At 41.9% G+C, this 16870-nt stretch overlaps 1 protein-coding gene across 2 annotated transcripts in view; it reads left to right on the forward strand.

Moving 5' to 3' along the window:
- Positions 1-9296: 9296 nt before the first annotated feature.
- The window catches only part of SREK1 (splicing regulatory glutamic acid and lysine rich protein 1), a 42319-nt gene continuing 34745 nt past the window's right edge, over positions 9297-16870 (forward strand). For both annotated transcript variants that reach the window (XM_054688477.1, XM_037530753.2), the window contains exon 1: positions 9297-9581. In XM_054688477.1, the coding sequence (XP_054544452.1) occupies positions 9421-9581 (161 nt within the window). In that variant the 5' untranslated portion in view covers positions 9297-9420. The remainder of the gene's footprint in view (positions 9582-16870) is intronic.

The following is a 16870-nucleotide window of genomic DNA, read 5'->3' on the forward strand; positions in this document are numbered from 1 at the left end:
TTTTTTGTTGGTTTTTTTTTTTTTTTTAGGTTTATTTATTTATTTATACAAGCAGTAGGTACAGTCAGAAGCGCGGAGTGGGGATGAGAGAATTCACCAGAGCCAGAGCGGGGAGAAAAACAGGCAGAAGGACTGAAGCACATGCTGAGGGGAGCAGCGGGCGGCAGGAGAGGTCTGCCATGCCATGTGGGACCCTCACCGGCTGGCTGGGGATCAAACCAGCGCTATAGAGGCTGCGGGCAGCTTCACAGCCCAGGGCTTAACTGCTGTGCCACCGGGGAGGCCCTATCCTTAAAGCTTTTACATATCAAAGGAAATGAACAGAGTGAAAAGGTGATGTGTGGAATGTAAGAAAATAATTGCGTATCATACATCTGACTAGCAGTTCATATTCAGATCATGTATGGAACGTTACCCTTATCAAGAACAAAGGCTTTATGTGTGTTGGGATGTGGGATTTTTTAAAAATATTTATTCATACAAGAACTGGTGTACAGGCCAGAGGTGTGGTGGGTAGGAGGATTCACCAAAGACTGAGTGGGAAGCAGAACAGGCAGATTGACTGAAATACACTGCAGAGGGGAGCAGAGGATAACTCAATGGCCGCCGTGGATCAAACTCGTGCTGCAGTGGCTGTGGATGGCTTCATAGGTTGCATCTTACCCCCTTGCACCACCAGGGAGGCTCCGCCTGTGTTGGGATGTTAACTATTGACTCTCCATACTCACTTGGGGTGGTTGGGGGACCACTTGTAATATTTCTGTGTAAATTTTTTTTAAAGATTTATTTATTATTTATTTATACAAGCACTGGGGTACAGGCCAGAGGCGTGGGAGGGCAAGAGAATTCACCAGAGACAGAGCGGGGAGTAGAACAGGCAGAAAACGAAAACACCACTGAGGGGAGCAGCAGGCGAGACAGGAGAGGTCTGTTGCGCCATGTGGGTTTCTCCCTGGCCGACCGGGAATCAAACCCTCGCTGCAGAGGCTGCGGACATCTTCACAGTGCTGCGCTCAACCTGCTGCACCACCGGGGAGGCCCTTTCTGTGTAAATTTTATGTAACTCACTCCAATGTAAAGATCATCTAGAAAGGTTGCAATATGTAGGACAACTGGTGTCATGCAAGGAATTTCATTCTGAAGACAATAACAAGTGACAGAAATTATTTGATTTGATAGTAAAAAGAACACTCAGCTATATATAAAATGGATGGGGTGGTAGTGCCTGAGGTAAAAATCTTAGAGTTAGTAATCGTTGGAAAGTTACTGGAAAATGCAAAATAGAGATGACATTGGCACCAGCTAAGGTAATGGTAATGGAAATTTAGAACAGAGGATCTATATATAAGACATACTTAAGAAGTGCCAGGTTAATAAGATGGTGACCGGGCTAAAAAGTCAGGGAGAAAGAGGAAGTCAGAGTGACTTTGAAGGTTCTGGCTGGAGTCAGAGGATACGTAATAATGCCAATAATTGAAATCAGGAATAATAAAGTCCATACTGCACTTGCTTAGTTTAGAGCATTTATAAATGCCCACCTAGTCTCAGGAAAAAGTAGTGAGAAACAGATAAAGATTTGAAGGCTTTAAACTTATTATTGTTATAATAACAGCTTGGTACAAGCAGACGTCCTCCTCATGCCTTTTCTGAACTCTGAATTTCCTCCTGATTCTTTGTTATTTAAATTTTGGCACAATATAGTACCTACTTATGCTGTCGTGTGTATTACTTAGCCTCATTTCTGACACTACTGGAAACTTCTTGATGGAAGAATCTTTTACATCCACTCTGGTGTAGTGGATATGTAAAATGTACTCAAAACTGTAGAGAGGATCATTTGTGCTCCTACAATGGAATCTTATATTTCACCCACACATGCAGAGTCAGAGAAAACAGAAATGATGCCGAGACATCAGATACCTAAGAGAAGTTTGTATAAGATCTGTTAGGCCGTTATGAAAATGACTTTTTTTAAACTGAGAGAATATAAAAAGAAAGTGATAAATTAATTCTAAGAAGTGCTGTCCAGGACAAAGCACTACAGGCATTCACAGGAAGCCCCATGATGATCTGCAGCATAATCACCTTGAAAACAAAACATTGACTTTTGAAAACAAGAGATCTGTTATGTATATATTAAAGCACTCAACATTGGAGTTCAATAAATATTTGTGTATGATAAATAAATTATGCATGTGCTGCTCATATGGTGACATAATATCATACAAATAGCAACATTTCACATTAGTGATATTTTCAGGCATGAACATTGAAAAACTGACATCAGTTGAGTGTCAAAAGTGAATCCTAAATTGGCTGCTTGGCCCCATAGGAGATGATAATGAAGCTGCTCTTGGCTTTAAGAAAAGATAGTTAAGATGTCTTCTGCCTGGCAAATCCTGGATGGCATCTCTTTAATTGATGGAGGTATTATCAGCACCTTATGCTAGCGCATTAGCCAGCTCCTGCTGCTGACAGTCACACATGTCCACTTTTTGCCAAAAAATCCCATCTGTTCTCCATGCTCAGTATCTTCAAAACCCAACTGCGTGTTAGTTATCTTTAGGCACAGAGGCAAAAACATCTTACTTAAATCACATGATTCATGGTTTAAAATGAATTGGATTTAATGGGTTAAGTTTTTAAGTCTTATTTAATATATCAGGCAACTATACCACTGTCAGAGTATAGAACATCAGCTTTTCTACCTTAATATTTTTGAAACTTTCTTGCTACTGTGTCAGGAAATTGTTTTACAGATGTACACAATCTTCCACTTTTAAATACTGCTATTTATGCTACAATTTTGGAGCTACTACAAATAAGGTAAGAATATCATTCATCAGGGCCTCCCTGGTGGCACAAGGGGTTAAGACACAGCACTATGAGGCTGTCCACGCCCACTGCAGCACGAGTTCAATCCCCAGCCAGGGAGGTGACACACATGGCACAGCAGACTTCTTCTGACTCACCCACTGGTCCCCTCAGCAGTGTAATTTCAGTCAGTCTGCCTGTTCTGCTCCCCACTCAGGCTCTGGTGAATCCTCTCACCCCCCACACCTCTGGCCTGTTCCCCAGTTCTTGTATGCATAAATAAATAAATGTTTTTAAAAAAGCATTTACCTAGCATTTATTATGTCATAAAATATGTTCACAAAAGCCAATTTGAATTGAAATATTTGAGGAGAGAGACAGATTCCACTGGATTACTACATTCGGAAAAGTCAAATGTTCATTTGTTTATATTTAATAGTCTTGTGGCATCATTAATTTTGGTTTGTAACAAAAGAAATCGACTACATTTTTCATATTTTCTAGTTTGCTTTGAACTCTGCTATCAGAGACAGGGTACAAATCAGAACATTGACTTTTGAATTAATTCTTCTCAGACAAAAAAGGATTCCTGCTGTTACTGAGACTTATAAAGTCATTTTGGGGGTCTCCCTGGTGGCCAAGGGTTTAAGTCTTAGCACTATCGATGTCCATGCAGGGAGCTACCTACATTTGGCGCAGCAGACCTCTCCTGTCTTGTCCACACTCCCCATAGCAATGTATTTCAATAAATCTCCCTGTTCTGCTCCCCACTCTTGTCTCTGATGAATCCCCTCACCCTCTGCACCTCGGATCTACACCTCAGTTCTTCTACAAAATAAATAAAAAATAAGTAAATAAATATTTAAAGCAAACTTATTTTGGTGTTCATTGTAGTAATACATATAAAAGCAAAAAGCTGGGGGCCTCCCTGGTGGCGCAGTGGTTGAGCACTGGGTTGCGAAGCTGCCCGCAGCCTCTGCAGCACCGGTTCGATCCCCGGCTGCTCCCCGGCCACCAGAGGAGGGTCCCACATGGCGCGCAGACCTCTCCTGCCACCCGCTGCTCCCCTCAGCAGTGTACTTCGGTCCTTCTGCCTGCTCTGCTCCCCGCTCTGGCTCTGGTGAATTCTCTCACCCTCCCGCGCTTCTGACTGTACTCAGTGCTTGTATAAATAAATAAATAAATAAATAAATCTTAAAAAATAAAAAAATAAAATAAAATGTCTTAAAAAAAAAAAAGCAAAAAGCTGGTAGCAACCCCCAATTGGCAATGAGAATAATAAATGAAACCAGGTACTATTCTACTGTATAATTTTTTAGAATAATTGGGAAAGTAGGAAGGCAGAATGAAAATGATTATAATAATGTTATGTGGAAAAGACAATTTATAAAATTTTTTTAAAGATTTATTTATTTATGTACACAAGAACTGGGGTACAGGCCAGAGGTGTGGGAGGTGAGAGGATTCACCAGAGACTGGGTGGGGAACAGAACAGGCAGACGGACTGAAATACACTGCTGAGGGGAGCAGCGGGCGAGTCAGAAGAGGTCTGCTGTGTCATGTGGGTAGCTCCTTGGCCGGGGATCAAACTCATGCTGCAGTGGCTGCGGATAGCCACATAGTGCTGTCTCTTTACCCCTTGTGCCACCAGGGAGGTCCCAATTTATAAAATTCCATGTGCCCTATGATTACCTCTATAGAAATGTAAAAACTAGAGTGATAGCTTTATGAAGTTTTTCTCTGTTATCAAATCTTTTTGTAATTATGTTGTCCTTATCAATTTTAAAGGAAAAATTTTTGATAAATGCAAAAGAGCTGTGGGCTTTATATGGGGATCAGGAAATAATATGATAAAATTCTAACCCCCAAAATAATGGCATTAATAGATAGGTTTTTGGGGAGGTAGGTGATTAAGTATCAGGTTCGTGTCCTCATAAAAAGAGACCTAAGAAGATCCTTTGCCTCCTTCTGTCTTGTGAGGACACAGTGAAAAGATAGCGACTATGAACCAGAAAGTGGCCTCTCAGTAGATATCAACCTGCCAGTGATTGTGTAAATTCTTATCAAGTCACTGACTCTTTTTGTCACCTTATCTGCTATTGAGTGAACATTTCAAATATCAAATATTCTATTTTCCATACCAAAATTTCTGTTTAGTTCATTTTTTTGTTTTCTACTTCTCTGCTAAGAATTTCTATCTTTCCATTCAAGAGTGCTAAACTTCAATTCATGGGACATAATAATAATAGCTGTTTCAACATCTTTGTCTGATGATTTCAATATGTAGGTCATCTCAGGGTTGGTATCTGTTGATTGTCTTTTCCCTTAAGAATTGAGGACACTTATCTGGTATATCAAGGGTCTTTGGGATCCTGTAATAAAAAAACACCACTGACTGGGTGGCTTATAAAAAACAGAAATTTAATTCTCACAGGTCTGGAGGCCAGATGTTCAAGATTCTAGCCAGTTTGGTTTCTGGTCACCAAATAATGCTGTATTTAACCAATAACAGAAAAATTGTTGGCAATGCTGGATGCTCAAGGATAAATGAGCAATGATTCCCAAATCACTTTGAATAACTTTTTACACCCATTCAGATAATCGATAATCAATATGTCAAGTAAAGCATTTTTGGATGTATGAGGATTCAGGAACTCTGGTGACATATTTTTAGGAAGTTACTTTGGGATGTGCTCTAGCTAAATGAGGAATGCCAAGAAAAAAAGAAAGGATTCAGGAAAAACTGAATCCAATCCAGGGAGCAGGCAAAATATCATTTTGTAAAAATATGCATTACTCACACTTAAGTTATTGCTGAGGAGTGTCATGAATTAAATGTTTGATGTTTGTGTTTTCCATCTTCATCCCCCTCCACCCCATTAATATGTTGGAATCCTAAACCCCGATAAGATGGTATTAAGAGGTAGGACCTTTGGGAGGTGATTAGGTGAATATGATTAGTGTCCTTATAAAGGATGTCCTAGAAAGCACTCTTACTCCTTCAACCATGTGAGGATACAAAGTACGGAACCCAAGATGCAGTGCAAAGAACTTGCTATGAACCAGGAAGCCTGGCTTTCATCAGACTCTGAATCTGATGGGGCCTTGACCTGGGACTTCTAAGCCTCCAGAAAGGCAAGAAGACCCTTGCCTCACACCACACGTAAAATTTAACTGAGAAGGAATCTGAGACTTAAGTGTAAGTACCCAAACTAAAAATTTCTAGAACATGAGGAAATATTGTGACCTCAGGTTAGGCAAGTTTTCCAATGCATGGTGATAAAAAAATAGAATCCATAAGGGAAAAAACTAATAATTTGGGCCTTATGTGGTATAGCACAGGAAAGACTAAGAGAGTTTCTACTTCATTTCTGGAAAAGTGCTATTCCAAAACACAGAACAGCACATGTCTACACACACACACACACATGCACACACTCATGCATGTGGGTTCTCATTCTTTTGATCCTCTCCACCATTACCTTTTAATTTTTCTCCCATTGCTTTCTTGCTGTACTAAGATTATAATCAGCATTCCTTCTTTAAAGATGACTAAAGAAAAGCAACAAAGCCTGTTTGAATAAGTATAATCCATCTGCATACCTTCACAGCTCAAGTATTTTCATCTTGTCACTATATCCTGGATCTGCTCTCTAAAGTCAATATCTGGGGCCTCCCCTGGTGGTGCAGAGGCTGAGCGCTGGGCTGCGAAGCTGCCCGCAGCCCCTGCAGTGCCAGTTCGATCCCCGGCCAGCCAGCGAGGGTCCCACATGGCGCGCAGACCTCTCCTGCCGCCTGCTGCTCCCCTCAGCAGTGTACTTCGGTCCTTCTGCCTGTTCTGCTCCCCGCTCTGGCTCTGGTGAATTCTCTCACCCTCCCATGCTTCTGACTGTACCCAGTGCTTGTATAAATAAATAAATAAATAAATATTTTTTTTAAAAAAAAATTTTCAAGGAATGGAGTGTTAAAAAAATTAAAAAAAAAATAAAGTCAATATCTGATCCAAAATCTAATAAATACATAAACATTTTCTCTCTCATTGTTAATTTATTTACAGGAATTTATCTTATTTCTGGTTTGCTCTTATAGGTGTGAGCCTACAGGTGAGAGGCCCTTTCTGCATTGATACATTGTAATGGCTTATCTTAGTGCTTAGGAAGTGTTGGATTAGGGGCCTCCATGGTTGCACAAGGGGTTAAATGGCAACACTATGAAGCTACCAGCAGCCACTGCAGCATGAGTTGGATGCTGGCCAGCCAGGGAGCAACCCACTTAGTGCAGCATACCTCTCCTGTCTTGCCAGCTGCTCCCCTCAGCAGTGTATTTCAGTCAATTTGCCTGTTCTGTTCCCCACTCAGTCTCTGGTGAATCTTCTCACTACCCACACCTCTGACCTTCCCCCAGTTCTTGTATGCATAAATAAATAAATCTTTTAAAAAAAAAAAAGAAGTGTTGGATTAGTTGGCAGATGAAACCAAATGCTAAATATCTGCAAATTGGGGCTGTTATATATTTATATGCCATAAGTGTTGTAAGAAACTAACAGAAAAGTTTTTAAGGTTTAATTGTTTATGCATACAGGAACTGGGGTACAGGCCAGAGGTGTGGCGGGTGAGAGGATTCACCAGACAGATTGACTGAAATAGACCGCTGAGGGGAGCAGCAGGCTAGTCAGGAGAGGTCTGCTGCGCCTTTGGGTTGCTTCCTGGCCAGGGATGGAACTCCTGCTGCAGTGGCTGTGGATAGCTTCATAGGTTGTCTTAACCCCTTCCGCCACCAGGGAGGCCCCAGAAAAGTTTTTATGTATTGGAAAGCAGTCAAATTCAAGGTTGTGGATATAAGTTTTGCAAAATTTGGTTATTTGTGTGAAAACTGTCACTCAAGTGCTTTTTCTGGCGACAACCATCTTCTTTGCTTGAGCATGCTGCACAAATACCATTTCTTCACACATTAAAAAGACATGTATGCTAGGTTGCAGATTTAATGAAATTAATATTTTTTACTCTGTGAAGGATATTTTTATGTTAAACCAACTTGTTTAAAAAATCTTAAATTTTGTATGCCGAATGCATGAAGGTGAATACAAAATACCACCATTTTATTTTATTATTATTTTTTAAGATTTATTTATTTATTTATTTATACAAGCACTGGGTACAGTCAGAAGTGCAGGAGGGTGAAAGAATTCACCAGAGCCAGAGCGGGGAGCAGAGCAGGCAGAAGGACCGAAGTACACTGCTGAGGGGAGCAGCAGGCGGCAGGGGAGGTCTGTGCGCCATGTGGGATCCTCAGCCGGAGGCCGGGGATTGAACCGGTGCTGCAGGGGTTGCGGGCAGCTTCGCAACCCAGCGCTCAACCGCTGCGCCACCGGGGAGGCCCAAAATGCCACTATTTTAGTAGCCACTGCCTTCATTCTTGCTACGGTGCAAGCAGTTTAATCCATGATTGCCTTTCCAAAATCAGTGCAAATGTCAATAAAAACGAAAAAGGTTGGGCCTCCCCGGTGGCGCAGCGGTTGAGCGCTGGGTTGCGAAGCTGCCCGCGGCCTCTGCGCCGCCGGTTCGATCCCCAGCTGCTCCCCGGCTACCGGAGGAGGGTCCCACATGGCGCGCAGACCCCTTCTGCTGCCCGCTGCTCCCCCCAGCTGTGTACTTCGGTCCTTCTGCCTGCTCTGCTCCCCGCTCTGGCTCTGGTGAATTCTCTCACCCTCCCGAGCTTCTGACTGTACCCAGTGCTTGTATGAATGTATGTATAAATCAATCAATCAATCTTAAAAAAATAAAAAAAAATGAAGAAGGTTAAGTCTTAGGTATTACAAAATTTGTTTTCACCTTGTAGGCCAAGTGAAAGGGCCTCGAGCATCCTCAGGGTTCTGAGCGTGGCAGCCTGGGGACAGCAGCCCTAGTTTCACCTGTTGTCTCTTATAAGTTGGTAAATTCGGGGTGAACCGTCTGTAACTGTTCTGTACGTCCTTGTCTAACAGTGATTTGTACATAACAATAAATATTAATGCCTGAGAAATGAAAGATTAAACCACAAATTATACAGCCACGTAGCCTTCATCGTACCGCCTCATTCCTTAATTCGATCTGAATTGAGACGTCTTGCAAAACTTCCCAATTTTTTAAACAGTCGGGGCGGGAGCAGCTTGTATGTTTGGCCTCGTGTTCACCTGCGAGACGAGCGTCATAGACCTTCACAGAATCGCAACAGCGGGCTAGTAGGCCTCTTGGCTCCCCGGTCCTACCTACAGTAAAGACCCGAAAGAGCTGGGTTTTCCATGCTTATGGACATACAAGAATTTGAGCTGCGGGGCAGCAAAAACTGAGAAACCCTCGGCGGGGCTTAGAAAAGCAAGAGCAACAGCTTCAGAGATCCCGGAGGCGGCAGCCTCGCGAGACCTGCCGGGTTGCCCGGGCGACGCTTCCGGCTGGCGCGCACCGCCCCGAGAGCAGGGGAGTTGTGAAATGGGCGGCTAGACCTGCCCGCCGCCGTGAATTCGCCAGCGGGAGCGCGCTCGCGGCCGCGCGTCCTCAGCTTTCCCGGCTCCGTCGCTGACGCGTCGTAGACGTTGGGGAGCGGGAAGGCGGCGGCAGTGAGATCGGGATGAACAGCGGCGGTGGCTTCGGTTTGGGTTTAGGCTTCGGCCTTACCCCTACGGCGGTGATTCAGGTGACGAATCTGTCGTCGGCGGTGACCAGCGAGCAGATGCGGACGCTTTTTTCCTTCCTAGGAGAAATTGAGGAGCTGCGGCTCTACCCCCCGGAGTAAGTGCGCGAGCGCGGCTGGGGGAGGGGCGCGGGCGCCGTGGAGACCTCGGGAGCCGAGGCGTGGGGGAGAGCGCGGACCCGGGCGCGCGGCGCCCGTCACGTGACCGCCGGACTTACCTCGGTGCTCCGGTTTGCTCTGGGCACCTGGGCCTGGAGCCCGCGGGGCTGCGCTACTCGCTCCTCTGACTTCGGGGGTTAACCTCTGCCCGGAGCCCTTACAAAGGAATTAGAGAGCTTGCCTTTTTCGTGCCTTCCGGATTTGTGCTGGCTGCCCGCTCCTCGATTTCCGTCCCCGCGACCCCCCTTTTTTCCCGAACTTAAGATGGCCGCAGGTGGGCCCGGAACAGCCTTCATGGCAAACGCCTGATAGTGTTTCCCCCTGATAACCGCGGGGACTGCGCCCGAGAAGCCGTCCAGTTCATCCAGGCTCAGTGTCAGGAATTATTGCCCGCGAGAAATCCTGCAGTTGATGGCAAAATGGAATTAGGGCTGTATTTGTACCCCAGGGCGGTGTTCACAAATTCAGCATCTTGATTAAGCTGAACCTATCCGTGTTAAAGATCATGTCTATGCGTCCTTTTGGCTACGGATAAAAATTTCCTCCTGGAAGGTTACACTGCCCTAAACCTTTCAAAATATTTAGTAGTCACTGCACAATCGGCCCTGCTGTATACTTCTCAAAGTCCAGATCTCGGCCCGCATTCCCAGGTCGCGAACTCGTCCCAATTCGTGTATTTTGAAGAAAGGTTTCTCTCGTACCATACCACCTTCTCAGAGGATTTGTTAGAGGACTGCGGGCTGTTGACATTGTTAACTCGTAAAAGCTTTTTTTTTCCCCCAAAGATAGAGCTTAGCATCTTAAAATCCTCAGTTTTTTGTTCACTATATCAAAAAGTGGTTGCTCAGGATACTTTATTAAACATTTGACTTGATCTTTTTATTTATTTCATAGTGATGCATGTAGATCTTTTTCTTTAGTTTTCTGTCTGTAAGCATGTCGCATTGCTATTGTGTAGATATTGATAAAGGTTGGTCGTGGATTTTTAAAATTTTACTTTTTAAGTTTTTCTCCTCTGCTTTTTGCTTTAAAATACTTAATTCAGCATTGCACTGAACACCCATGTGCGTTACCTGTATTTGCCATTTTATCATAGTTGATTTCATTCTCACCACCATCATTTTGAAATTTGCAGACACTGTGAGTCATCCCTCAGCACTTAGGCATGTATCCCTTAAGAACAAGTACATTTTCCTACATTATCGCAATAGTATTAACACCCAAGAAATTTTAGCATTGGTAAAAGAATAGGTAACAGGTAGTTCATAGTTAAATTTTTCCAATTCTGGTGCTTTTTCTCTTTTTGATCTAGAGTTTAACTAGTGACCGGTGCATATAGTTATCTCCTTTATAATCAAGAACAGTTATGTCACATTTTTAGAAGTCTTTCATGACATTGGTATTTTTTGTAGTTCATATTGTAGTTCATTTTGTAGAATGACTCATAATCTGGATTTATACAGATTGTTTCTATATGGTTAGATTTAAGTACCGTATGTCAAGAATATTTCATTATTCGTGTACATAGGTTTTGTTTTTTCCTTTTTTTTTTAAGATTTATTCATTTATACAAGAACTGGGGTACAGTCAGAGGTATGGGAGGGTGAGAGAATTCACCAGAAACAGAGCGGGGAGCAGAACAGGCAGATGGACCGAAGACACTGCTAAGGGGAGCAGCGGATGAGACAGTAGAGGTCTGCCTCGCGGTGTGTGAATTCTCCCTGGCTGGCTGGGAATCTATCTGGTGCTTCAGAGGCTGCGGACAGCTTCACAGCGCTGTGCTCAACCTGCTGCGCCACCCTGGAGGCCCCCCCCACACATAGGTTTTTTAAATTAGTTGTAGCATATATAACTGTGACTGTTAATTAACTATTGAAAATGCTTTTAGCTGTCTCTTCACTTAAGCACTTAAAATAGTTCTTAATAGTTGAGAAGTATTTGGAAGAAAACTATTCTACAGAATTGGAATTAGTAAGATATATTGTACACAAGGTTGTGATAATGTGAATTATAAATAGAAAAAATACATCACAGAATAGTCCTTTTTTTTTTTAATAGAGGCATGTTTTATTTATTTATTTATTTGTTTGTTTGTTTGTTTGTTTGTTTTATTTATACATGCACTGGGTACAGTCAGAAGTGCGGGAGGGTGAGAGAATTCACCAGAGCCAGAGTGGGGAGCAGAACAGGCAGAAGGACCGAAGTACACTGCTGAGGGGAGCAGCGGGCAGCAGGAGAGGTCTGCATGCCATGTGGGACCCTCCTCCGGTGGCCGGGGAGCAGCCAGGGATCGAACCGGCCCTGCAGAGGCTGCGGGCAGCTTCGCAACCCAGCGCTCAACCGCTGTGCCACCGGGGAGGCCCACATCACAGAATAGTTCTTATTGTCAGCATAATACCACTTAGTTGAAAACTGAATTTGGTACTTAGTAATGGCCTGTGCCTTGAAATTAAGTGGAGTTTAAGTCAAAAAATAAAAAACTCTTTCCTTTAACGTGGTGCATTAATATGAAGTTAGTTGTAACAACTGTGCACATTTACAAATATGTACAGGTCAAGCGAAATTCTTAATTTTTCCTAAGTTCAATCCTTCATTCCTATTTTTCAAAAATGTAAATATGCTTGACTAATTGCACATTTTTTGTTCTGTAATGACATTGTTATAACTCTTGCAGGGAAGATAATTTGCAGACTTGACTGACATGGATTACAAATGCAACAGTGTAGCTGTATTGAAGTCATAATTGTTTTGCAGTGCTGTGGAAATGGTATTTTATGATTAATCTTTTTGAAATTGAGTGGAAATCTCTATTTTAAATTTGGAATATTATCTTTAATAGAATGTGAAAAATAGCTTCTCATTAACATTATAAGAATTCAGTTGGTAATATGAAAATTAAGATTTTAAATTTAATTCTTTCAGTGTGGGGAAATGATTCAATTTCTCTTTAATTTTTTTTAAAGATTTATTTGTTTATGCATACAAGAACTGGGGTGTAAGCCAGAGGTGTGGGTGGTGAGAGGATTCATTAGAGAGAGTGGGGAGCAGAACAGGCAGATCTACTGAAATACACTGCTATGAGGGGAACAGCAGGTGAGGCAGGAGAGGTTGGCTGTGCCATGTGAGTTGCCCCCTGGGCAGCCTGGGAGCAAACTGGTGCTGCAGTGGCTGGCGATAGCGCCACCTGGGAGGCCCTCTCTTTAGTTTTTAAATATTAAAAGTCAGTGTAGACTTTCTTTGTAAACATTCAGAATTCTTAATTGTCATCTTTTTTGCATTGCCAGGTAATAGTATCCAGAATCTCTATTTAAATTTTTTGCACAGTAAACAAATCTCATGTCATGAGAAAACCTTTTACAACAGTAAGAAATCTTCGTAGTTTTTTTTCAGTAAGCTTTTTATTAAAGTATAATGTGGACACAAAAAATGTATGGAGAGGTGTACAGTTAAGTGATCTTAACAAAGTCAACATACCTGTGCAACCAGCTACCAAATCAGCACTATCTCATCCTGAAAGTTCTCTTAAGCCCCCTTCACGTGACCTATCTGCAAAGGACAATCCTAATTTCTAACATAATTTTTAAGATCAACAACTTTGTTGATTTTTTTTTTTTTTTTTTTGGCTGGTTTTCTTCACTTCTCTGGTCTTTCAAAGTACTAATAAGAAAGGTAAAATCTGCTATTTGAATTAATTTAGTTAGGATCTTCCTGGTAGCGGAAGGGCTTAAGACGCAACCTATGAAGCTAACTGCAGCCACTACAGCACAAGTTTGATCCCCAGCCAGGGAGCAACCATCATGGCGCAGCAGACCTCTCCTGACTCTCCCACTGCTCCCCTCAGCAGTGTATTTCAGTCAATTGCCTGTTCTGTTCCCCTCTCTGTCTCTGGTGAATCCTCTCACCCTCCACACCTTTGGCTTGTACCCTAGTTCTTGTATGCATGAATAAATAAATCTTTAAAAAAAAAAACCAGAAAACAAAAAAAAACAACTAATTGTGGGCCAGGAAATATAAGTGAGGCTTAGAAAGTGGGTTCTGTGATATCTGCATTAAATTCCTAGTGAGAATTCTGATTTATTGAAAGTATAATGCAGTTTTTTAATATATTTTTTTAAAAACCACCAAAATTTGATTCAATAAATGAGGTGAAAGTAGTAATCTATTTGGATACTGCAACTCCCCTTAGAGGTAAAGACCCTGTTCTTTTTTTAAAGATTCATTTACTCAAGAACCTGGGTACAGGCCAGATGCGCGGGAGGGTGAGAAGATTCACCAGAGACAGACCAGAGAGGAGAACAGGCAGACTGACTGAAATACACTGCTGAAGGGGGCAGCAGGCGAGACAGGAGAGGTCTGCCATGCCATGTGGGACCCTCGCTGGCCGGCTGGAATCGAACCGGCACTGCAGAGGCTGTGTACAGCTTCACAGCGCAGCGCTTAACCATTTGCACCACCAGCGGAGGCCCTACCCTGATTCTTGTATAAATAAATAAATAAATCTTTTTTTAAAAAAAAAAAAGGTAAAAAATTAAAACTAAGTCAGAATCATATTTTAAAATAATAATCCTATTTAATTTTTTGAACTTTTTTTAAAGATTTTATTTATTTTTATATAATAACTGGGGTGCAGGTCAGAGGCTCAGGAGGGTGAGATGATTCACCAGAGACAGAGTAGGTAGCAGGACAGGCAGACAGACTGAAAGCACTGCTGAGGGGAGCAGCAGGCACGACAGGAGAGGTCCACTGTGCCATGTGAGAATCTCCCTGGCCAGCCGGGAATCGAATGCCCCCCTGAGTACTGCAGAGGCTGCGGACAGCTTCACAGCTCTGTGTTTAACCCGCTGTGCTACTGGGGAGGCCCAAACCTATATAATTTTTTAAAAAATGAACCATTTAATACCTTAGATATAACACAGAGGAAGATCTGCATGTAAGATTTTCAAACATTGACTTAACAAATATGCATTTACTTGCTGAAATGTTTATCTGATATTTTGGGTTGACACTGTGTCGTATTTTAGCCTGTAATGTTTAGAATATAACATAGTGTTAGTACCTCTCCTAATAGCCCAAATGTTTATATTTTTATAAATATAAGTTGATATTCTTCTAAGGAAGGCAATTGGAGATGAAGATGAAAATTGCTTAAAGCACTGGTGTCTAGTCATGCGTAGAACCTACACTCCTGTGATAATGCATTTAAAATTTTTGACCATTTCCTGGTCTAATCAAATCTTGATGGCATTTTCTAATGGTATAGTTGCATTACTAACCAGGTCCACATTTCTTATACTGTGGATGTTTCACTTTTGAAATGGTGTGGGTTACAAATGGTCTATTTGAAAATGTGTTTTTAGTTTTCAACTAAAAGTGATTATTTAGATCACCATTTTTTCACAGAAGGATCTGTCAATTTAGAAAATCTCATTTCAGTGGTGGCTTCTATCCCTTTTGAAAATTTAGTGCTCAAAGAGAATATACTTGTTGCAAATCCTGGGACTTCAGTGGTTCTTTGTAATCACAGATTCTTTTGGTTGTAAAGGAAGAAACAGTGTTGCCCAGTCTAGCTCCAGGAGAGAAGTTAATAAAAACTTAGAGAGTTCCTTAAATTGAATAATAGACATCCAGGCCTCATGGCAACAGGGATTGGGAACCAGAAAGGTTATCAGCATCCAAGGTGACTGTTTCTCAAAGACAACTTTGTTTCTGTGCATTTAACCCATTTCTTTGTACACCTGTTCTATACTCACTCATCTGGCATCTGCCATCTGCCCAAACCTTGACTGGTTGACGGTAGCCTGAGAGAACTTTTCACTGTTTCAAGTTTACTTCATCAAGACATCCAAATCTTAGGTGGTAGGTTAGTGAAATGAGCCTTTGCATCATGTGGGTATTTCACATAAATTGATAAGGTTTGTGCTGAAAGTATGTAGAATGTCTTGCTAGCATATACAGAAAGGATATCCTCTCACTTTGATTATCTTAAAATGACTTTCCACTTAAAAGTGGAATTGACATTCAAAAAGGAGTTACAGAGGGGCCTCCCCGGTGGTGCAGCGGTTGAGCGCTGGGCTGCACAGCCTCTGCAGTGCTGGTTCGATCCCCGGCCTCTGGCGAGGGTCCCACATGGCACGCAGACCTCTCCTGCTGCGCCCACTGCTCCCCTCAGCAGTGTACTTCGCTAGTCTGCCTGTTCTGCTCCCTGCTCTGGCTCTGATGAATTCTCTCATCCTCCCGCACTTCTGACTGTACCCAGTGCTTGTATAAATAAATAAATAAATCTTTAAAAAAAATTTGGGGGGAAAAAAAAGGAGTTACAGAAGACTTCATAGTCAAATGGAACAGTATGTACAAAGGCGATGTAGATGGTCAGGATATGTTTTGGGAACAAGTATTTTTTTAATTGAATTTTTGGGAACATTTAGTTGAATAAGCAATAACACAAGGATACCTTTAAAGAAATTTAAGCAGTGGAGTGACGTGAAATTTAGGGTTTAGAAAGATCACTCTGGCATCTTTGTGGAAGACCATTACTAAGGAGTTGGACTGGAGATAGTGTGATTGGTTCGGAGCCATTTTAAAAATCCAAATGGGAAAGGAGGGCTTGAATTAAGGCATTGATAATGAGAATAATGAAAAAATTAATAGGCAAATATTTGAGAGGCAGTCTTGATAGAATAAATGACCAACTGACTAAAGAAGAGGGAATGGTCAAGGATTGTTTATTAGGATGGGCAGGGTTTGGGCAGTAGTATTAAACTACTCATAGTAGTTTTCTGGAATGAAGCTGATGTATTAGCCACCTATCTCAAATGTTGCCTGTCAGTGTGGCAAAGGAAAAGAGCCAAAAGGTGATGCTTAAAGCTACTAAATAGTGACACTTGTCATTTCTACTCATTGTTATTTGGCCAAAGTAAGTTGTATGGCCACTCGTAACTTTCTTGTGTGCTGTCTTTTTTTTTTTTTTTTGGACATGCTTTTCTTGATTGAACTCAAGTAGGATTTGCCATAATCTATACTCTTTGCATATAAAAGATAATAATTTTAGAAAATCATGATACTATCTTAACCTGAAGCAGTCAGACTATGCAAAAGATCTTGATTTTAATTCCTTATTATCTGATTGTTTCTCAGACTGTTCTGTAGTTTAAATGCTGGAGAATAACATTAGGAAGGGCTGTAAGTAGTTACAAATTTGAGTTACAAAATTTTGTCTATTGATATGGTT

Source organism: Talpa occidentalis, unplaced genomic scaffold (assembly GCF_014898055.3).
Source record: "Talpa occidentalis isolate TD23 unplaced genomic scaffold, MPIMG_talOcc4v2.1 talOcc4.6, whole genome shotgun sequence".
Classification (NCBI taxonomy): Eukaryota; Metazoa; Chordata; class Mammalia; order Eulipotyphla; family Talpidae; genus Talpa; species Talpa occidentalis.